At 44.4% G+C, this 24,234-nt stretch overlaps 1 protein-coding gene across 1 annotated transcript in view; it reads right to left on the bottom strand.

Annotated features, from left to right (window-relative positions):
* Positions 1-23,605, bottom strand: part of LOC128836862 (zinc finger protein ZFP2-like) — a 34,576-nt gene extending 10,971 nt beyond the window's left edge. Inside the window, exons 1-5 of the mRNA XM_054027540.1 lie at positions 23,427-23,605; positions 21,326-22,392; positions 19,430-19,652; positions 7,751-7,798; positions 3,618-4,183 (exon numbers count right to left, since the gene is read on the bottom strand). Coding sequence (XP_053883515.1) covers positions 3,618-4,183; positions 7,751-7,798; positions 19,430-19,652; positions 21,326-22,150 — 1,662 coding nt within the window. The 5' untranslated portion in view covers positions 22,151-22,392; positions 23,427-23,605. The remainder of the gene's footprint in view (positions 1-3,617; positions 4,184-7,750; positions 7,799-19,429; positions 19,653-21,325; positions 22,393-23,426) is intronic.
* Between the last annotated feature and the right edge of the window lie 629 nt (positions 23,606-24,234).

The raw sequence follows: 24,234 nt of genomic DNA, 5'->3' as shown, positions 1-24,234 counted from the left end.
TTTTGCCTGTATAGAAAATGTTTTTTTTAATTGCACCCCTAACTGGTGTTACTATGCCAGCAAAAGTTTCTACTGTATACTCGCCCTCCATTTCTCTGTGCCTCAATTCTCCATCTGTAAAAATAGGAATATCTCCCTACCCCAAAAGAGTGTTGTTAAGATAAATACATTAAAGATTTACTTAGTTACTATGGTGAAGGCAGACCCTGTAAAGTATCTGAGATAGATAGACATGAAAACTATGTTCTTAAGATTGCAAACTCAGATACACAACAATTAGGAAATGCCAGAGTTAAGGTTACCTGAACATTAACTCTGCCCCTTTGTGCACATGCATTAAAGTGCAATCTCTCCAAGGTGCTCTCTCAGCATTTATACTTCCTGTGACATGGACTGCCACTTATCATCTGTCTGTACAGCACCTGGTGCAAATGCAACTAATAAATAATAATTGTAATGGGGCCCAATGTGATTGAGACCTTTAGGAATTACCACAATATAAATGTTAAATAAAAACAATAGCAATAGTTGAATTTTTTCAAGCAAAAAGCATTTTTGTTAGAAACTGCCTTTAGAAATATATATATGTTGTGAAAAATTGACACTGTCAAAAATGTTGATTTTTTTGGTGAAAAAATACTCTTTCCTTTTAATTTTTATTTATTTTAAAAATTCTTAAAAATTATTTCAACATTTTTATCAAAAACACTGATTTTGTTTTCCAAAAACTAGGTATTTGGTAAACAAAAAAATTCAGTAATATTTTTGATTAAAAAAAAAATAAATTGTAAAGAATTTGCAATACAGACGCTCCCCGACTTACGCAAGCGTTCCGTTCCGGAACACCTTGCGTAAATCGAATTTTGCGTAAGTCGGGAACATATACCTGACAATTACGCGCACACACACACAAAAATAAAAGTTTACGGAACTTTTCCCGTAAGTCCGGATTTGCGTAAGTCAGGTTTGTGTAACCCAGGGAGCATCTGTAAATTGCAAAAAATACAAATTAAATTTGTATCAGTTTCAAATATTTTGAAACAAAAAATTGACATCTTTCCTTAAAATGGATTTTTATCAGTCCTAGTTGTTAATCAACTTTAATATTCATTATATTAATAACATATTAATGCATCATACACTTTCCCCCCAATTGGGGCAGAGGTAAGGTTGCACAGACAACCTTAATTCTGATATTTCTTAATTTTTGAATGCTTGACTTTGTAACTTTAAGAAAATCCATTTAATACAGTTTTGCAATGTAGCTGGGGGATATAGTTTCCCAGATTTTTTTAGAAAAATGACACAAAACTACCCAGAAATTCCAATATGTGGGGTAGTAATGACCCCAACATCTCCAGTGGAATTTGAATCCAGGCTTTGAAATAAATATCTATGTGTCAGCAGAATGTTATTTACTTTGATGTGTGTGGTCCTAATAGTGATTCTTTTCCTTGTCTAAGGTAATCAGGACTCCTGGGTTCTATTTGTGGCTCAAGGAGGGGAGTGAAATCTAGTGGGTGAGAGCAGAGGGGTAGGGTGCAAGTCAGGCTGCCTGAGCTCCCAGCTCTAAAAAGAGGTGAATTCTAGTTGTTAGCGCACTGGACTGGGACTCAGGATTGTTGGATTCTATCCCTCTCTTGGGATAGGCAGTGTGGTCCCGTAGGTTAGAGAAGTAGGAACTGGGAGTCCTAGCTCTTGCCTGTGACCTTGTGCAAGTCATGTCCCCACTCCGTGCCTCAGTTTCCCTTTCTATAGAACCAGGACAATGATACTCCTTGTAAAGTGCTCTGCCTACAGATTATTACATTTGTGTTTACCACAGATCTCAGTAACTGCTGGATATGCTGAGTAAGAAAAACAAGGCAGCTTTGAGCCCATCACTTTATGAATCCTATGGAGCAGGTGCTCTAACATAGTGCATATGGGGAAGGATACCTCTAGGGTTTGTACTAACCTTGCTTTCCTTGCAGAGGCGGTGAAGATGCAGCTGTAGAAAGCTCAGCCTTCCTCCTCGAAGTCTGTCTTTGGGTTTGTTAATGTCTTTGCTGTTACAGATTGTCCCAATTGTTATGCAGACAGGTCGGGAGTGTTGGGGGCAGAGACCAAACCATCAGACAGGTGGGATTTCCAAGGAGGCGCATCTTTGTGTATTCCCAACTAGTACATTTATTTTGTTTCCAATGTATTAACATTGTTTTCCTTGTCCCTCCCTGACAGCTGGGACTCTACACACCCTACCAGCTTTTTCCAAACCAACCCGCTGATATCACCCAAAGTGAAAGGCCAGGCACTGAGCAGGATATAGGAGACCTGAGTTCTGTTCTTGGCTCTATCACTGAAGTGCTATATAACCTTGGACAAGTCCCCTCGGTGACCCACTCTTTGTTTATTCAGACAGTGAGCTCTTTTGAGCGGGGACTGTATCTCACTTTGTGTCTGTGCAGCCAGGGGACTCCAACCTCAGTCACCATGTATCGATGCAGCACCAGGAACAATGAAGCCTTAATCTCGGCCACAGTGCATCTTGGCAGCAACAGAGCCAACATATCATTCATTGTGTGCTTTGCAGCCCCTGCTTGTTGTGTGTCTGTGCACTGCCCAGCATGGCCAGACCCTGATCTCTGTCACCACGCAAAGCGCTCAGATACTACAGCCATGGGTGCCATATGTCCCTCAGATAGATGTGTCTGTGCAGGACCTCACATGACAGGGCCCCAATCTCCATGGGACCTTTCAAGCACTACTGTACTATAAATAATAGCAATCATAAATTAAGTCTGCCACCAGTCAACCTCCCACAACCTACTCAGCTGTAGAAGCCTGGAAACAAAAGTTTTGAAAATCCCATAGCAATCCCATTGGTGCACTGGGCTGGAGTCTCAACCAGCTGGGATTATATCCAAGCTCGTAGTCCGCTTAATCTATCTGGCAGAATGATCAGAATGAGATTCAGGGCAGGTGAATGCCTGGAGTGTGTTAGGGGGTGGATGGACAGGCAGAGGGGTGAGATGTATGGGGAGAGACAGTTAGATAGATAGGTGCATATGGTGATAAAAAGACAGAGGGGCAGTAGGGGGATGAACAGGTAGAAGAGTAGGGCTAAGGAAAGACAGACAGTGTAGTGTTTATGTTATGTTATGTTGTTATGGAATGGACGGATGGACAGACAAGGGGATGGTGTGTATAGGGAGTGATGGATGGAGGGAGAGAGAGAGAGAGAGAGTGGGGGAACATATGATTAGATAGATAGATTAGATAAAGCATGTCTGGGGTTGGATAGAAGAACAATGCTAAGGTGAGACAGACAGTGTTTTTGGAGCTGGGTGACCTGTCTCCTTCTCTATCCAGGAGAACAATGCAGTAGTCCCATCATCTCTGCATTGCGGTACTGCTGTTAAGTTGTGGTGCTGGGGCCATCCCCATCTCACATGTACTGGGAACCCCCAGCTGCATCACAACACCTTGTTATAGCAAACTCTGCCTCTTGTCCCCAACTAAGCAGGCGCTGTGCGCTTTCTGCAAGCCTCTGGCCTCTCCTTCTTGCTGCACCGCTGGTGAGAAATGAGCAGACCCCTGCTGCGGAAGGCCTCCCCGCATCCCGCACACCGGTAGACCCGCTCAGCCGCATGGAGCCTCTGGTGCCTCGTCAGGTTGGAGTTGCGCCCAAAGCTCTTGCCACACTGGTGGCAGCGGTGGGGTTTCTCGCCAGTGTGGATCTGCTGGTGTCTTGTTAGGGTGGAGCTCTGGCTAAAGCTCTTTCCACACTCGCTGCACGTGAAGGGGCGTTCACCACGGTGAATCACCTGGTGGATCAGGAGGTGGGAGTTCCGGACGAAGCTTTTCCCGCACTCAGTGCAGTGGTGGGGCCGGTCCCCCCGGTGGATCCGCTTGTGTCTCAGCAGGTCAGAGCTGCGGCAAAAGGTTTTCCCACACTCAGCACATTTGAAAGGCCTGGGCTGGGGTTCGGGCTTCCCGAAGTCTGGTAGGGGAGGGGCTGATTCCACCTGCCTTTTCCCAATGGGGCTCCCATGCTGCCTCCCCACCCTGCGCTGAGTCCGTGACGCCTTCCCTTTGTATCTTCCCAGGGACACCCTGCGTGGCCCTGCCATCTCTGTCTCCTCCCGCTGGGGACTTGCGCTTGGCACCTCCAGCTGGGGACTTGCGCTCAGCACCACGTCACCTAATGGAATGAGAGGAGAGAGAATCCAGAGGTAAGTGTGTGGGTGGGGGAGAAGATGTGTTGTCAGCTTTCATGATATTTGCTCTCAAAGCGCTCAGTTCCTGGAGTCATGTGATTACTGGAAAAGCTTCATTTTTTAAAGTGAGTCAATTTCTAGCCCTACTATTTGAGGAGAAAAGCTGGAAAATGTTAACCCCTACTAGCTCAAAATCCAGACAGTGAATAAACAGAACCCAGAATGTACTAGTATTTTTTAAAAATCATGTTTTTTAAGCCACTCACATGATTTTGGGGTTAGCGATATTGGTAAAGGGAACTGCAACTGTTAACAGATCTGAAATCTACAGCCAAACTCACTCCCCCCCTCCCCACCACACATACTGAACCTTTTTCAAAGAGAAGGGAGAATTCAGCTATTCCAAAACTCAGTGGGGGTTGGGCGACTGACTCCTTCAGGGTCCATCATTAGTCAGTATTTCCAAAGAAGGGCAACAAACATGACAAAGGGGTTAGAAAACCTGACCTATAAGGAAAGGTTAAAAAAATGGTCATGTTTAGTTTTGAAAAAGACTGAGAGGGGAACCTGATAACAGTCTTCAAATATGATAAGGGCTGTTATAAAGAGAATTGTGATCAATTCTTGTCCTACCTTCAGTGGACATGGAGAACAAGTAACGGGCTTAATCTGCATGAAGGAAGATTTAGGTTAGATATTCGGAAACTTTCTAACTAGAAAGGTAGCTACGTTCTGCAATAAGTTTCTGAGGGAGGCTTGGAATCCCCACCATTGGAGGTTTATAAGAACCAGTTGAACAAACACCTGTCAGGGATAGTGTAGGTTTACTTGGTTCTGCCTCAGCACAAGGGACTGGACTTGATGATTCTCAAGGTCCCTTCCATCCCTACATTTCTATGATTCTATGAGTCTAAGGCTACATCTACACTACGGGGGGGGGGTCGATTTAAGATACGCAAATTCAGCTACGCGAATAGCGTAGCTGAATTCGACGTATCGCAGCCGACTTACCCCGCTGTAGGGACGGTGGCAAAATCGACCTCTGCGGCTTCCCGTCGACGGCGCTTACTCCCACCTCCGCTGGTGGAGTAAGAGCGTCGATTCGGGGATCGATTGTCGCGTCCCAACGGGACGCGATAAATCGATCCCCGAGAGATCGATTTCTACCCGCCGATTCAGGCTGGTAGTGTAGACCCAGCCTAAGGATTTGCTCGGAGAACGAAAAAAGAATTTATTTGTAGATTTTAAGGCCACTATGTGAATACCCTCATCTACAGGTCAAAACCCAGAAGTGTTATCGTTATAATAGGACAGTGCCATCCTAATGTATCTGAAGAAGCAAGGAGGTATTCCCCATTCCTGACACTCACAGCATGTGAACCTCCCAAATAACTTATATGCCAGACATTGCAAGGTATTTACGCACTAGATATGGTAAACATTCATGTGCCCCTTCATGCTTTGGCCACCATTCCAGAGGACATGCTTCCATGTTGGTGAGGCTCGTTAAGAAATAATGCATTAATTAGATTTGTGACCGAACTCCTTGGGGGAGAATTGTATGTCTTCTGCTCTGTGTTTTACGTGCATTCTGCCATATATTTCATGTTATAGCAGTCTCAGATGATGACCCAGCATGTTGTTTATTTTAAGAACACTTTCACTGCAGATTTGATGAAACACAAAGAAGATACCAATGTGAGATTTCTAAAGATAGCTACAGCACTCAACCCAAGATTTAAGAATCTGAAGAGCCTTCTAAAATCTGAGAGGGATGGGGTTTTGAGCATGCTTTCAGAAGTCTTAAAAGAGTAACACTCCGATGCGGAAACTACAGAACCCGAACCACCAAAAATGAAAATCAACCTTCTGCTTGTGGCATCTGATTCAGATGATGAAAATGAACATGTGTTGGTCTGCACTGCTTTATCGTTATCGAGAAAAATCCATCATCAGCATGGACATGTCCTCTGGAATGGTGGTTGAAACATGAAGGGACATATGAATCTTTAGCGCATCTGGCACATAAATATCTTGCAACCCTGCCTACAACAGTGCCATGTGAATGTCTGTTCTCACTTTCAGGTGACACTGTAAATAAGAAGCAGGCAGCATTATCTCCCGTAAATGTAAACAAACTCGTCTGAACGATTTGCTGAACAAGAAGTAGGACTCAGTGGACTTGCAGGCTCTAAAGTTTTACGTTGTTTTGTTTTTGAGTGCAGTTATATAACAAAAAAGGGTCTACATTTGTAAGTTGCACTTTCACGATAAAGAGATTGCACTATGGTACTTGTATGAGGTGAATTGAAAAATACTATTTATTTTGTTTATAATTTTTACAGTGCAAATCTTTGTAATAAAAATAATGTAAAGTGAGCACTGTACACTTTGTATTCTGTGTTGTAACTGAAATCAATATATTTTAAAATATAGAAAAACATCCAAAATATTTAATAAATTTCAATTAGTATTCTATTGTTTAACAGTGTGATTAAAACTGCAATTAATCATGATTAATTTTTTGAGTTAATTGCGCGAGTTAACTGTGATTAATCGACAGCCCTACTTTGTATATTTTGACATGTGTGGATAATTTGTGTTGTAACTGTTATAAGCTTTAACTTTTTGAATCTTTGTGTCTATTGTCATTTAATAATTATTGCCTGCTGCCCAAGTTGTCTGACTCTCTCATAATTTCCTGCAACTTTGAAAATTTAAATCGATAAAAACAAAAAATGCTTAAAAACAAACTGATATTATCAGTCCAAATTATAAAAAAAAAAATGAAAATCAAATTCTACGAAGCCTAATTATGATAGTCTTTAATTACACGATCACATACACTTTTTTCCACAGAACCCCTGCCTCCTTTAGGTCTGTGCTGTGGGCATGAGTCAGGGTTTTGTAACAAAGGAGGCTGTATGACAGTTGGCTCATTTGTCGCTGAAGTTGGAAGGTGTACAGAGAATGAGGCAAGGGATTGAAGGAAGAGAAAGGAAGGTCTCTTGGTTGAGGCAGTTAAATGCTGCCCTAGAGAAATGGATTCTGTTCTTGCCTCTGCCATAGAGTTCCTATGTGATGCCGGGCAAATCACTAAACCAAATTTTCACAGGTAGCCATTGTGTGTTCCTCACTTTCTGGGTCCCCAACCTGAGTCACCAGGGGTCAGAGCCGCAGATGTGCTGAGCACTCAGCTGCAACTTGGATCAATAACTGTGCTTTGATAACAGCAAGTGCTATAAAAATGCTAAGTAATCTGAGCCTGGGAATCTCAAATTGGAAACCCAAATTTGCAAGAGACTTTTTGACAACTTTGGCCTTCATTCCATAGATGTAAAGTGGGGATCATACCATTTCACCTCACGGGGGTTTATGAAGAGAAATTCATTAATGTTTGTAAAAAACTAAGATATATGATGAAAGCAGCATAGAAAATCCCATGAGGAAATTAATAATTCTGGATTCAATGCAGGGTTTGGATGGTGTGCAGTTAATAATGACTGAAGCCCCACTCTGAAGGAGAAGGATAAAAATAAATATTAACCTACCCATCCTGTGATCACCATCCATCATGTGCTCTGAATGAGGCCGGGGGCCTGTGGAAAAAACCAGTATGCAATAATGTAATTAAAGAGTGTATCATAATGCGTATGCATGAGGACAAATTATAGGTTAATTGATTTTAAGGCTTGGAGTGACTGTTATGATTATCTGGTCTGTCCTCCTGCGTAACCCAGGTCAGAGAATTTCACCCAGCGATTCCTGCATTGAATCTCTGTGCGGATGAATCTCTAGTCAGCATGTTGGGGGCTTAGCTTCCTACATTAGATGCTGCGGATGCCCCCCTTGTAATCTGGGAGCTTGGCTTGAGCAATTGCTGCTCACTTGGGTATTAACTTTTCCTTTCTAATTTTTGAATAGTGATATAAATCCCCCAGACTTTGATGTTTTTTCCTCATAATGAAATATTGATCCGAAAATCCCCTCAAATTTCCCTCATTGTCTAATTATTAAATATTGATAGAAAAATCTCAAAATTCACGTTTTCCCTCTCTAATTAGTGAAGGAGATAAAATCCCCTTCATTTTTGAAGGAAACTGTTTCCCTGATTTAATTATCCCAAAATGGGGGCAGAGGGGCTTAAACTCCCTAAGGATCAACTTTTTCTGTTATCTTCGAGGCAGGGTCACAGGAAGAGAAAGGGAAAGCAGGAGTCCCTGAGGAGGGATTGGCTACCCAAGGAGTTATTCCAGAATACTTTCATATGTGGAAACTCTTATTCCAGAAAAAGAGTACCTTGATCCTGTATAGTCCAATCCATCTTTGCAAATGGCTTAAGCTAAACAGGAACAAGGAGGCACTCTTCTCTGGCATAACAGTGTCCACATAAAGAGTTATTCTGGAATAGACTTTCAAATCACTCCCTGTCTTAATTCCAATTAACTTTCAAGTGTAGAGAAGCCCCAATGAGTCTGCCTGGCCCCAATTTAACCCATCCCAGCTGCTCCCCAGACCCCAACAACCCAACCCAGCTCCCCACCTCCACCTGCCATTCACTCACCCATCCCCCCTCTGATATCCCCTCCCAACTGCCATAGAATTCTCCAGAACTTTTAAGGTCCCTTCCAGCCCTACATTTCTATGATTGTACAATGCATTCCCCAAATAAACCTTTCTCAAAGCACAGGACTCCTTGTTGCCCATATCAATGACAGGGCTAAGCCACGGTGGCAGGGGATGGGGCAGGGACTGTCTAGCTATTGATTGAAATCTCCATGGGGACATGGGAGATCAGGAGGAGAGTGATTTCATCCCTTTTTCCTCTAATTATCAATGATGGTTGGAAAATCTTTATTTTCCCCTCAGATTTTGCCATTTCTCTCTAATTTTTGAATATTGATAGAAAAATTCCTCATAGACTTTAAGGCCAGAAGGGACCATCATGATCATCTAGTCTGACTTCCTGTACATTGTAGGCCACAAACCTCCCCCAGCTGCTCCTGTAATAGAACCTTAACCTCTGGCTGAATTACTGAAGGCCTCAAATCATGGTTTAAAGACTTCAAGTTACAGAGAATTCACCATTTACACTAGATTAAACCAGCAAGTGACCCATGCCCCATGCTGCAGAGGAAGGCAAAAAACAAAAACAAACCCCCAGGGTCTCTGCCAATCTGATCCGGAGGAAAATTCCTTCCCAACCCCAAATATGAGGATCAGTTAGACCCTGAGCATGTGGGTAAGATCCATTAATCAGACACCTGGGAAAGAATTCTCCGTAGTAACTTAGAGCCCTCCCATTCTGGCCATTGGGGATATTTGCTGCTAGCAGTTGCAGATTGCCTACATGTCATTGTAGGCAGTCTCATCATACCAATTCCTCCTCCAATTTATCAATCTCCGTATTGAAGCCAGTTAGATTTTTTTTGCCCCCACTGCTCCCTCTGGAAGGCTGTTCCAGAACGTCACTCCTCTGATGGTTAGAAAGCTTCACTTAAATTCAAGCCAAAACTCGTCAATGGCCAGTTTATATCCATTTGTTCTTGTGTCCACACTGGTGCTTAACTTAAATACACTAGAACCTCAGAGTTACGAGCACCAGAGTTATGAACTGACCAGTCAACCACTCAGCTCATTTGGAACTGGAAGTGTGCAATCAAGCAGTAGAGACCCAAACAAGAAGCTAATACTGTACAATACAGTACTGTGTTAAATGTAAACTACCAAAAAAAAATAATTAAAAAAAAGGGAAAGTTTAAAACAAAGATTTGACAAGTAAACTCTTTCTGTGCTTGTTTCATTTAAATTAAGATGGTTAAGGCAGCATTTTTCTTCTGCATAATAAATTTTCAAAGCTGTAATAAGGCAATGTTCAGTTGTAGACTTTTGAAAAAACAACCATAATGTTTTGTTCAGAGTTACAAACATTTCAGAGTTATGAACAACCTCTGTTCCCGAGGTGTTCGTAACCCTGAGTTTCTACTGTAACTTCTCTCTCTCCCTGGTATTTATCCCTCTGATGTATTTATAGAAAGCAATCATATCTCCCCTCAGCCTTCTTTTGGTTAGGTTAAACTCTTTGAGTCTCCTCTCATAAGATAGATTTTCCATTCCTCGGATCATCCTAGTAGCCATTCTCTGCACCTGTTCCAGTTTGAATTCATCTTTCTTAAACATGAGACACCAGAACTGCACACAATATTCCAGATAATGTCTCACCAGTGCCTTGTATGATGGTACTTCCCTGTCTCTACTGCAAATACCTCGCCTGATGCATTCTAGCACCTCATTAGCTTTTTCATGGCCACATCACATTGGTGGCTCATAGTCATCATGTGATCAACCAACACAACTACCGTATTTTCCGGCGTATAAGACGACTGGGCGTATAAGACGACCCCCAACTTTTCCAGTTAAAATATAGAGTTTGGGATATACTCGCCGTATAAGACTACCCCTCTTCCAACGCACACCAAATAAAAATTAAAAAAACATCAGATTTGATTTCAATATGGTAATTTTAATTCAAATGCTTATGACATGCAGGTACTTAGCAGGAAAACTGTCACTTATAAACATAAGGCTGTTTGTCATCAAACATGTAAACATAAAACAGTGCAAGTGGATTAAACTTTTCCTAATTCACTCTAAAGCTGAAAGGAAGGATAAGACAATAAACCCATGGGAGCTGCCATGCTGTTTGTTTTCTAAGCTGTCAACCAAACTGGAACTGATGATGATAGGAGGAAGATAACAAACAATAGAGAGAGAGCAAGTGCCGGGCAAGTCTCTGGCGAGTTAGCAACGCCCATCATAACTGCAAGCTATGGTATTTTTACAGGTTTTGCTGGCATGACAGTTTCCCTTTAAAAGCCTTCAAAATCCTCCTGTTCGTCATCTGATATCATAAGTACATCAATGACATCTTGTGATACATTTGTAAGGCAGTCATCGTATGGATCGAATTCCGTATCAGATGGTGTGGTCTCAGCTTCAGCTTCCTCTTCATCTTGCCACAAGTAGTCGTCCTCCATACCATCTAATGAATTTGATATGCCACACTTCTTGAAAGACTTGATTACTGTTTCTGCATCAATATCATTCCAGGCTTTTATGACAAAGTTGCACAAAACATCCAACTGTGGAGCACGCATGTTTCCTCCTTTTGTGAATGACTTTTCGCCGCTAACCATCCATTCATTCCACTGTTCTCGAATGCGATCTTTAAATGGCTTGTTTAGGCACACATCCAGTGGCTGTACCAACGATGTCAATCCTGCAGGAATAACTGCCACATCTGTGTTTAGTCTTGCAAGCCTTTGCTTGGTGCTGGGAGTTAAATGAGCCCTGAACATATCCCACACCAGTAGACTACATTTTTGAATAAGTCCACCTGGTCGCCTGCTCCATACATTATCAAGCCATAGCTTTACCCCTTCTTCATCCATCCAGCCTTTTTCATTCACATGTACAAAACAACCAACAGGGAACTTGAGTTTCGGCATTGTTTTTCTTTTAAAAATAATCATTGGTCTCAGTTTGGCACCATCAGCTGTGCATCCTAGTACCACTGTAAAACTGGACTTCTCATGTCCTGTTGTTTTAATTAAAATTGTTTTTTCACCTTTTTGATGGACAGTTTTATTTCCAACCATATCAAAATTAATTGGAGTTTCATCCATATTTCCAATACTACTTAACACATAGCCATGTTTAGTGTGCTGTTGTATTACGTATCGATGGAAACTATTTACTTTGCTATCAAGATCTGCAGGTAATTTTTGGGCAATTTTCGTCTTTTGCCTCAGTACCATATTATGCCTTCCCATGAATCTAGTACACCAGGATACAGTGGCCTTAAATCTGTTGCTGTGATCTGGGTTAGATTTGGCCCACTGAAGTGCAAACAAACGTATTTTATTTCGTGTCACTACATAACCGTTTTGGCGATGCTCATTCACCATGTCTGCTACATGTTTTTCGAGTTCTGGCCAATGTGGGGTGCCTCTTCTTAATGCACACTTACCCTTTGGCATACTCTTTAATGCTTTTTCATTTGCTTTCCAGTCCCGAACCATCTTTTCTGTTACTCCATATTGTCTTGCAGCAGCGCAGTTATTATGTTCCATGGCAAAGTTTACAACTTTAAGTTTGAAACTGGCTTCATATTTCTTTCTTCTTGCTGGTGGAGCCATGATGGGGTTTTGACTGTTGGAAATTTGTATACTGTACTGTATGTACTGGTGCTATACTGTATGAACAGGTACAGATACTGGTGCTGTACTCTATGTGGTACCCAGTATACAACAGCGATGTACCTTACCGGCGATTGGCTGGTTGTTGTATACAAAGCCTGCTTGGATTGGTCAGCTCTCCCTGCCTGCCCAGCCCTCCCTGTCTCCAAGACTATCAGAGCGGTAGCGCAAACACGCCTCTTTCACCCGTCTGGCCCGCCCTTGTATCCTATTACCTCCTTCTCTGCCTCTCAGATCTCGCACATGCGTGCCTGTGCCGCTTCACTGCAGTCCTCAGGAGCGAGATCTGAGAGGCAGAGAAGGAGGTAATAGGATACAAGGGTGGGCCAGACGGGTGAAAGAGGCGTGTTTGCGCTACCGCGTGTTTTTCTGGGCACAGCGCCGCTCTCTCTCTTTTTTCCATACCCCGGGCGTCCCGGACGCCTGCAGCTTGCTCCGCCCTTGCTGCTTTCATACGGTCGCCGCATACGGCGGGGATGTGGCCGCGGCCGTTTTTGAGCTCCCCCCACCATATGCGGTGAACTTCTCCAGTCCGGCTTGGAAGTTTCAGCACCCGCCCTATAAGACGACACCCGGCGTATAAGACGACCCCCGACTTTTGAGAAGATTTTCCTGGGTTACAAGGTAGTCTTATACGCCAGAAAATACAGTAGGTCTTGCTCCTCTTCTGTCACTTCCAGCTGATATGTTTCCAGTTTATAGTAAAAATTCTTGTTGTTAGTCCCTAAATGCATGACTTTGTACTATTAAATTCCATCCCATTTCTTTTACTCCCATTTTCAAGATCATCCAGATCTTTTTGTATGATATTCTGGTTCTCCTCCTTATTGGTAATACCTCTCAATTTTGAGTCATCTGCAAATTTTATTAGCTCACTCCCAATTTTTGTGTCAAGGTCAGTAATAAAAATGTTAAATAAGATTGGTCCCCCAAGACCAATCCCATAGGAACTCCATTAGTAACCTCCCTCCAGCCTCCCAGTTCACCTTTCAGTATTACCCACTGTAGTCTCCCCTTTAACCAGTTCCTTATCCACCTTTCAGTTCTCATAGTAATCCCCATCTTCTCCAATTTAACTAATCATTTCCCATGTGGAACTATATCAACGCCTTACTGAAATCCAGGTAGATTAAATCTATTGCATCTCCTTTGTCTAAAAAAATCAGTTATCTTCTCAAAGAAAGAGATCAGGTCAGACTGGCATGATCTACCCTTTGTAAAACCATGTTGTGGTTTATCCCAACTATCTTTAAGCTCTATGTGTTTAACTACTTTCTCTTTCAAAATTTGTTCCAAGACCTTGCATACAACTGAAGTCAAACTAACAGGCCTGTTGTTTCCCACATCACCTTTTTTCCCCTTTCTTAAAAATAGATACTATATTTGCAATTCTCCAGTCATAGGGTACCACCTCCGTGTTTATAGGTTCATTACAAATCCTTGCTATTGGGCTTGTAATTTCATGTGTCAGTTCCTTTAATATTCTTGGATGGCAATTATACGGGCCCCTTGATTTAGTCCCATTAAGCTGTTTGAGTCCGATTTCCACCTCGGATGTGATAATTTTTACTTCTATATCCTTATTCCATTAGCAATCCTGTCACTACCCCTAAGCTCTTCATTAGCCTCATTAAAACCTGAGGCAAAGCATTTGTTTGGGTTGTTGGGCCATGCCTAGATTATCCTTAATTTCCACCCATCCTTAGTGTTCAGCCCTCCCACATCTTCTTTCCTTGTTTTCTCTTTCTTTTTATGGCTATAGAACCTTTTTACTATTGGTTTTAATTCCATTTGCAAGGTCTAGCTCTGATTGGCTTTCAGCAGTTCTCACTTTATCCCTACACTTTCTGACCTCCCAGAGGTAGCTTTCTTTGCTGATCAATCCCATCTTCCATTTCTTGTAGGCTTTCTGCTTTCTCTTAATCACCTGCTTGAGATGCTTGCTCATCCAGGTTGGTCTGCAACCTTTCCCTATGAATTTTTCCCCCTTGCTTGGGGTGCCAGCTTCAGATACTTTACGTGAAAGTTGCAGAAATTAATTCTAAGCCTTCTCCACATTCAGATCCTTGAGTTCTTCAGTCCAGCCCACTTCCCTAACTAATTAGCTTAATTTTTAAGGGTTGTCCTTTTGAAATCAAGGACCCTACTTGCAGTTCTATTTTTGTTTATCCTTCCTTTTAGTTTAAACTGAATTAGCTCATGATCACTCAAACTCAGGTTGCCCTCTACTACCAGTTCTTCTTTGAGGTCCTCAGTACTCACCAATACCAAATTAAAAATGGCATCACCTCTTGCGGGTTCAGCAATTATTTGGCGAAAAAAATGGTCAGTTATCACAACCAGGAAAACCTGGGCCCTACTATTATTAGTAGCACTTGTCCTTCAATCTAGTTTTGGGAAGTTAAAGTCTCCCATAATCACACAATGCCCAGTAGTGTTTATTTAATTAAAACCATTAAGGAGGTCTCTCTCTATATCTGAATCAGATCCTGGGGTCTGTAACACACCCCAAGTACGATCTCAGGGGAACCTCTAGTAGCTTTCTTCCCCAAAGTGATTTTGGCCCAAACTAACTTTCTTATCCATTCCATCACTTCTAATTTCTTTACAGTCTACCTCATCGTTAGCATACAATGCTACTCCTCCACCTTTGCCTTCATTTCTGTCTTTCCTGAACAGCACATACTCTTCAATCCCTGTACTCCAGTCATGACTACTAGTCCATCATGTTTCTGTTATCCCTATAATATCCAGTTTCACTTCCTGCACCAGTAACTCTAGTTCCTCCATTTTGTTACCCAGGCTCCTTGCATTGGCGTACAAACCTCTTGACTGTTGTTGCTGCTGCTCCCTCATTGCTGCCCTCTCCCAACTGTCACGGAACTTTCTGGCCTCATCTCCCAACTGCCAAACAACGGCCCTTTACATGCTGCTGTCCCCTCCCAACTGTTTTCCTGCTCCATCTCCCCACCCTTCTCCTGTCAGAGCCATATTGCCCAGTGCTCCTGGCTGCCTGTGCAAATGTTTGATTGGGAGCAAATCCTCACTTTCTCTAATTATCAAACTGATGTAAAGTCTCCTCGTATTTTACCACTTTTCTATATCCCCCTTTTTAACTTCTGGTTTTAGAAGGAAACAATTGCCCTTAGTTGACATATCTTTTAGCCTGCCAAGGTCTAAATATAAGACACACTATGTGACAAAGGCCGAAAAGCATTAATAGAAATATACTATTAATTTAAATTAATAAGTTATTAATATAAATCCCCTGGGATTTTACCCTCTGTCCCCCACCCCATCTAATTATCCAATATTGATGGAAAAATCTCAATTTTCTCCTCAGGTTTTGCCATTTTTGTCTAATTCTCGAATATTGGTAGAAAATCCCAATGTGCTTTTCTCTAAGTAATTACCAAACATTAATCAAATCCCTCAGATCCCCCAATGATTAAATATCAATATAAAGTCCCCTCAGATTGTGCCCCTTCACTCTACATATCAATCAGTTATGTGACATCTCCTCAGACTGCCATTTTCTGTTTAATTATCCAATATTCATATTTGATATGAATAGCAAAGCACCTTCAGATTTGGGGGCTTCCCACACTTTTAAAGTGTCATAAATTCTCCTTATTTTGGAGGGGAAATGTTGCCTTGAGTCATTACCTCAGTTCTCCTTAGCTACCTGCTTCCGCAGATTGCTGGAGTCCCTTGACACCCTTGAACAGGCAACCTTAATTTCAGCATTTCCTAACTTTTGCTGCTGGACTTTGTAATTTTAATGTTCTTTTAATATAGTTTTTTATATTGTTGATTCATACATAATGTATTAAGAACCATTAAGCACAAATTTTGTAATAGTGATATAGCCTAAACTGACCTATACCAAAATTCTGTACACTTATGTTAAGTATCCCTAAGATCTTGCATTAGCTGAAGTAACTTTGGCTTGAGTAGATAGAAAAACTGTCAGTATCCAGACAGAAAAGTAGGGTACAAAAGAATGGCTTTAGGGATGTAACTCTGGGGAGGACACCTGCATGAGATTAATGAACATCGCTGAATGGGACTGATCTTCAGAAACTGGTAGCACATAGAACCTTTTCCCTGTACCACATTGATAAACCAGTCTGACATGGATTATTTGGTCTCAGGCGTATATTTCATAACACAGTAACAAGCCAAAGTATGGTCAAGCAATTGACTATACAATTTATCAACAATGCAATAAAAAAAACAGATCGAGCTTCTTGAACCTCCCATTGTAAGGCATTTTCCAGACCTCAAATAATTCTTACAATCTTGTATTCCTTTTCTTACATTTGTTCTTGTTGTTCTTTTCTGAATCCTTTCCAGTTTGTCAAAGTCCTGTGTGAAGTGTGGACACCAGAACTGACACACAGTATCCAGTAATGGTCTCAGTAATGCCATACACAGAAGCAACATCCCTTTCCTGATCCTACTTCAAATTCTCCTGCTTATACATATGAAGGTCACGTTCACCCTCCTAGCTACACTATTGCACTGGGAGCTCATGTTCATTTATTTACCTATCGTGACCCCTAAGTCCTTTTCAGTGTTGCTGCATTCCAGGATACTATCCCCATCCAGTAAATGTAACCTACATTTTCCGTTCCTAGATGTGTGATCATGTATTTGACTGTATATACATGCATGGTGTTCAAATAAGCCAATCCAGATTGCTCTGTATAAATGGCTTGTCCCCATTGTTATTTACCTCTGCACCTAATTTTAGTGTCATCTGCAAATTTTACTACCAATGATTTTGTATTTCTTTCCAGATCACTGATAAAAATACTGAATAGCATTAGGCCAAGAACAGATCTCTGCAGGACCCCACCAAAAAAACAAACAAACAAACAAACAAACAAACACCCACATGCACATGAGGAATCCTAATTTACAATTACTTTCTGACATCTAACAACTAGCCAGTTTTCACTCCATTTAATACGGGTGCCCTGATTTTGTATGGTGCTAATTGTTTAATCAGAATGCCGTGCGGTGCTAAGTCAAATGCCTTACAGAAGTCTCAGGACATCATGTCAAGAGAGTTACCTTTATCAACCAAACTTGTGATCTCATCAAAAAGTGACATCAGGTTTATTTGACAAGACCTATTTTCCACAAAACCAAACTGACTCACTGGCATTAATTATGCTACCATCCTTTAATTCTTTATTGACTGCATCCCATAGCAGCTGCTCTGTGATCTTCCCCAGTACTGATGTCAGGCTAACTGACCTAGAGATACTCAGGTTTAGACTTTTAAATACTGGTTTGACACTGGGGAGTTCCAGAGGACTGGAAAAAAGCTCAGTGTTCCAGGATTTCTTAAAAATCACAATTATTCTCACAAATCTCAAGAGGAGTGAGGAACAGGGGAGAGGGGGCAGAGATGAATGGCAGGGAATATGGGCTTGGGAAAGGGAGAAAATGAAGGAGGAGCCGGGAGAATGGGAGCGAAGCAGGAGCAAATGAGATGCAGAGGACTGGAGCACTGAGCTTGATTAACGTGTGTGACTTTCCAGGGACTTCCATATTACATTCAAAACCCCCATGTAAACACTGTTAAGGTTGCAAAGATGAACACTCAAAGGTTGGGAATGCCAGAATTAATCTTGCCCAGGCAACCTTATTTCAGCTTCCTTGTGCATATGCATTTTTATAGTCTTTAATTCTATGATCACAAACTGTTTTTTCCTCATTCAGAGCACAGGATGGACTGTGTTCATTGAATGGTAGCTATTCAATAACTCTTTTTATCCTCCACATTGAGCGTGTGGTCGCATGCGTTATTGACTGCACGCCATTCAAACCATGCACTGAATACAGAATTACGGATTCCTCCTGGGCTTTTCAATGCTGCTGTCATCGTAGTATCTTAGTTCTTTACCAGCGTTAATGAATTTATCTTCACAACAACCCTGTGGATATGGAGTTATTATCCCATTTATGCACGGGGAACTGAAACACAGAGATGAAAGCCAAAATTGTCAAAAATGTCTTCTAATTTTGCATGCCCAGTCCGAGGTGCCGAAAACCTGATTTTTCAGAGTACTTAGTATTACATAGCACCATATCTGTTCAAAGCACAGCGCCCTTTGACCTCGGTCACATTTGTGGGTGCTCAGCACTTCTGCAAAGCAGACTCTAGGCTCTCAATTGGGCACCCAGAAAATGAGGAACACCCAGAGTACGTCTACACTGCAATGTAATCCCAAGGCGAGAGGGACTCGAGTCAGTTGACCCATGTTAGGGAAGCTTGTGAAAAGTTCGATGTAAGTGGCTTGCCCAACATCATAGAGAACTGCATGGTAGAGGCAGGAATATAATCCAATTCCCACACAGTTGTCAGAGAAAACTCCCCATATAGACTCAAAGAAATATAGGGCTGAAAGGGACCTCAAGAGGCCATCTAGTTCATCCCCATGCACGGAGACAGGATTAAGGATCCTAAATGATTCCTGACACGTCTTTATCTAACTTGTTCTTAAAAACTTCCAGATATCTTTGCCCCAGCTGGCATCTAACAACATATGAAATGCTGCTGGTCAAAGATCTGGGGAGGGGTATATGTGGAAAATGTGGAAAGAAAATTAACAGTTTCAGTTTCATTCAAAACTTTTCACTTTCCCCTTCATTTTTTTAAGAAAAAAAATCACAGTGAAATTATTCAATTAGAAATATTTTGTTTATATTTTTTTCATTAAAAAATTTGGACAGAAAAAGGAAAAAAATCTGTTTTGAAAACTTTATTTCTATAAATTTCAGTTTGTATTTTGAGTATCCCCTGTATTTCTCTCCAACACTGGAAGTGGCAGGGGGGTTTCATATTCCATCGTTCCCCACCCCCAAGCAAGCCAGTACTTCCCAGTCCCCCAAAATGTTCAGCCCTGGGTGCTCACCTCTCTGCTGCCCCCTCAGCCCCCCTCCAAGCCTTCCCCATACCTGACTTATTATCCATTTCCTGGAGGATCGGGGGCTCCTCTTTGGGGACACAGAGTGGTTCATACTGGTGTCCTGGGGTCTCAACTCGTCCCACCTCCTCCTGGGATACACATTCGTGATGGGGCTGCAACTGCTCTAGCTGGGAGCCGGGAGCATCCCATAATGCCTCAGGGGAAGCCATCTTCTCCGAAGTCACTTCCTCAACCTTCACGCGCACCGTGACCTGAGGATGAGCCAAACACATCACAGTGTAGCTGGTCCCCGGAACCCACAGGGGAGAGTGGAGTCTGAGAGGGGAGACGTCAGGGAACGTCCTCGGGAAACACAGAGATGGTGGAAGGGACCACAGACCCAAGCTAGATTTCCAGGCTCAGCATGGGGTACTGTGGAGGGCAAGTAACAAAACAGAGACCCTTACAGTAACACAGGAGCATAAGAAAGAGGATGCCCCTTGAACACACTCTGTGCAGGGCCCGAGGCACCATGTCAAATAGCCAATTAATAATAAGAATAGTAATAAGCTAAATGAAGTGACGCCCACACAACCAGGTTCTGCCAGGTCAAACAAACAGATTGTCAGAGACTTGTGCAATTAGGCACCTAGGAACTGCCAGACTGGATCAGACCAGTGGTGCATCTAGCCCTGTATCTCATCTCTGACAGTAGCCAGCACCAGACGCTTGAGAAAAAAATGTAAGGACCCCATCACTATGGGAAAATCTTCTCCCCAGGAAAGATCCCTCCTGAGCCCCAGTATCTAGAGGTCAACTGAGGTAGATGAAGTTGGATATATACTACAGGTCGTACCTTGCTGGTCCGGCACCCTTGGGACCTGACCAGTCCCGAACCAGGGAATTTGCCGGACCAGGGGAGGTCAGGTCAATGCCGGCCCCTCTGCTGCTGCCGGCTGTGGGTTTGTGCTCCGGCGGCAGCAGAGGGACTGGCATTGATGGAGCGGAGACAGGGTGGTGCTCGGGGGGAGAAGCGGGGCAGCTGCAGAGCTCTTTGGCCAGGGGCTCAGAGTGGAGCCCCGCAGCCGGCAATGGAGCTCAGGGGCCGGGAGTGCTCCTAGCCCCCAGCCACCAGGCTGTGCTCCTGCCCCCGGCCACGGGGCTCTGCAGCTGCTCCGCTTCGTCCCCTGAGCGCCACCCTTTCCCTGCTCCTCTCCCTCCCTCCTTGAGCTTGAATGCCGCAAATCAGCTGTTTGCGATGCTTCAGAAGCTCTGGGAGGGCGGGGGAGGAGTTTCTAAGCCTGGGGCCACTGGCTTTTCCCCGTGAGTACTTCAGCCCCGGAGCATCCCCGGGGTCACAGTGGATGCTGGACCATGGATGTTGCCGGACAAGGGAAGTCCGAATTAAAGAGGTACAACCTGTAGTAGAATCCTGGAAAGTCTTTCTATCCCTAAATATATCCAATCCATTTGTTGTACCCTGCTCCATTCTAGGCCTGAAATAGCATATGGTGTTGGGTGGAAACGGACTTGAAGTTTTACATTTTGCTTTATGCCTAGTGGCTTGCCATCCCCTTATTCGTGTAATAGGAGACAGGGCGAATAAAAGATCCCAGTTCAATGCCTCTATGATATCCCTTCTTATTCTTCTCCTTTCAAAGGTATCCTGATCCCTTTCTTCCTCTAGCTCTGATCGTGAACCAAAGAGAGTTTTGCAGCCCTGATTCCCTTCAGTACCGGCTCCTACATCCAGCCATCACTCCCCGCCTAACAGGAACAGCCTTTGCTCTCTGCTTGCTCTAGGGAGGAGGACTGGATGCTGAGTTTACAGCACAGTAATCTGGTCTGTGAGCATCCAGTCCCATCTGGAGCCTGTCTATATATTTGGCATCTTCTTCCCTTCCCACCAGTCTCCACTGGGATTATCAAGTTAAAATATTCTTACCTGCTGCTCCCATAATCCAGCCTCTGGCTGCCCCAGTTGGAACCCCTCTGCCAGGGCCACCGCTTGGGCGCAGTTCTCTGGGCCACGTTCCCAGACCCAGTTCTGCATTTCCTCTGGCAGGATGGTCAGGAACTGCTCCAGGATCAGCAGCTCCAGGATCTGCTCCTTGGTGCGGCTCTGCGGCTCCAGCCAGCGATGGCAGAGCTCCTGGAGGCGGCTGTAAGCCTCCCGGGGCCCCTCGACCTCCTGGTAGCGGAATTGCCTGAAGCATCGACGCCGCATCTCCAGGCGGGTGTCCTCCCCTTGCAGGATGGCAGCTTTCACCTTCCCATAGTCTCTGCTGTCTCTAGCCTCCAGGCTGCTGTAGGCCTGTCGGGCTTTTCCGCTGAGTGCCGGCACGAGTCGCGTTACCCACTCTCCTCTCGGCCACTGGCAGGCATTAGCCACATGCTCAAAGTTGGCCAGATAGGCCTCAATATCGTCCCCTGGTGCCAGCTCAGGCAGCTGTAGCGTCACCGGGGCCGGCACAACTTCAGGAGGGGTCCATAGGGCCTGCAGCACCTCCTGCCACTGGACTTCCCAGCGCTGGGGCGGCTCGTCCTGCCTCTGAAGCCTGGACTGTTGCGGAGCCGCCCATCTCAGTAATTCCCCGATGGTCCCAGAACAGACAACAAAGGGAAGGTTCTCTCCTTGCTCCACTCCCTGCCCTGGCTCGGGGCCTGGTGGATCTTGTTCCTCCCTTTTTACTGGGGGCTGCACCCCCTGCTCTAAAGGCACCTGTAACTGGAGTCCCAAATCTGCACTTGCATGTAGTTCTGTGGCCATGGTCTGTCTCAGGAGCGGCTGCACTCTCAGATGCCAATCTCAATAAACATGCATGGGACCTGTCGGGAGCATCCAGCCTCCTCCTGCACAGCCTGCAGCAAAAGATCCATATGAAACGCTACATGAAAAGTACGTTATTTAGGTTGCAACGCCAACCACTTGAATGTTAGGAAATTCCAAGATCTGCCCACTCAACATTAACTCTGCCCACTCGTGCATCCATCTGGTGTCCCGAGTGTGTCCTGTGGAAAAAAATAGTATGTAACTATCTAATTAAATGAATGCAGATGAATAAAGCAGGTAACTGTGAATCTGTCATTTCCTAACTTATGAGTGCTGCTTGACTTTGCTACCTAAATAATGTTCTTTTAACGGAGATTTTCGTATGGAATTTCCAAATATTTTTATTTTAATACAGACATTCCCAGTACAGGACCAGCTGCTGTTGGGTCATCGCGAGCCCAGCCTTATAATGTTTGGGTTCAGCTATTATTTCGGCAAGCTGCTGACGTTTTCCTGAGGAACAAAATCAAGGGAAGGGAAATGGCCATTTTTAGCAGTTTATACCTCAGCCAGACCTGAGCGGAATTTCACGGGACAAAGACGAGGCGCTTCTCCCGCCTGCTGCAGAGAGCAGGGGAATGGGAGCGTCTCAAAGAAAAAGTGGCAAGAATTATTTTGTAAGGGAAAGTGTTTGGTGACCTAACTAGAAGGGCCACTACTAGAGCCCCCCACAATAAATGTAGTGAGGGCAAGACCCACAACTTGTACCCCCAGCTCACTGCCCCACTTAGCACAGACAGGTCCCTCCCTGACCCCCTTGCCCATGCCCCCGCCCCCTGCCTCCAATCAGCACAGACAGGTCCCTCCCTGACTCCCTTGCCCATGCTCCCGCCCCCTGCCTCCAATCAGCACAGACAGGTCCCTCCCTGACCCCCTTGCCCATGCCCCCGCCCCCTGCCTCCAATCAGCACAGACAGGTCCCTCCCTGACCCCCTTGCCCATGCTCCCGCCCCCTGCCTCCAATCAGCACAGACAGGTCCCTCCCTGACCCCCTTGCCCATGCCCCCGCCCCCTGCCTCCAATCAGCACAGACAGGTCCCTTCCTGACCCTCCCCTCCCCCCAGAGGGAGCTGCAAAGAGAAAAGCCCCCACCTGGGGGATATGTCCTGAATGGGCATGTCCCCCTGAGCATCGGGGTGACCGAGGAGTCCCTATAGAGCAGGGCAGGGGGCATCAGCCCTTCTCCCTTGTGGCTCCTGCAGTGGGGACATACCTGGGGCTGGGGGCTCCTGTTCTTCCGATCCAGCGCCTCCGTCTGCCCTGTTCTCTCTGGGTATCCAGCAACTGCTGAATCCCCCTCCCCTGTGCCCGGGCTTCCCCTGGAGCCCGCAGATGCTGGGGCGCTGGGACACTGGGAGGGGGTGTCCCTGAGTGGGGGAGCCCTAGCCGATGCTGAGGGGCTGGTCCTACCTAGGAAGTGACAAGGAGCCTGGAGAAGGGTTAATCCCACCTCTGCAAAACCAGGACTGGCTGGGCTTGCTGTCAGTCCGGACGAATCCCTCCCCTGCCTTGACGGCCAGCCCCTAATTGGGATTGGATCATGAGGGACTATTGAATTTCCAGCACTCCCAACTCAGTTTTCAAGCCTCCCCCCTGCAACAGCTGCAGCCTCTTGTGAGGAAGCCTGACAGACCATCCCCTCACACAGATACTGTAATACAGTGGTGAACATACTATAAGAACCGCCCTGGAATAGAAATAGACTAGACTAGACTAGCCCATCACTGTAATGCCACAGTACCAGTCAGGCAGGGAGACATTTAACCTCAAATCCACATGGTCTGCGCTAATTGGGGGATGCTGCACAGATACACAGTGACTGAGATTATTGTGCCAGCAGGAGACAGTCCTTGTGTTGAAGTGTTTGTAAACTAAATAGACTAGAGAGGCAAAGGGTGGGAGAAAGAACATACTGCTCCCATTTTACAGATGTGTGGATTCTAAAACCAGGAGTGATCACTGGATTATCTAATCTGACCTGCCTAATCTAAACCACGTAATGGAGATCTCAGGCACACAGA

Source organism: Malaclemys terrapin, chromosome 4 (assembly GCF_027887155.1).
Source record: "Malaclemys terrapin pileata isolate rMalTer1 chromosome 4, rMalTer1.hap1, whole genome shotgun sequence".
NCBI classification, from domain to species: Eukaryota; Metazoa; Chordata; order Testudines; family Emydidae; genus Malaclemys; species Malaclemys terrapin.
This window is presented reverse-complemented; position numbering and strand designations above follow the sequence as displayed.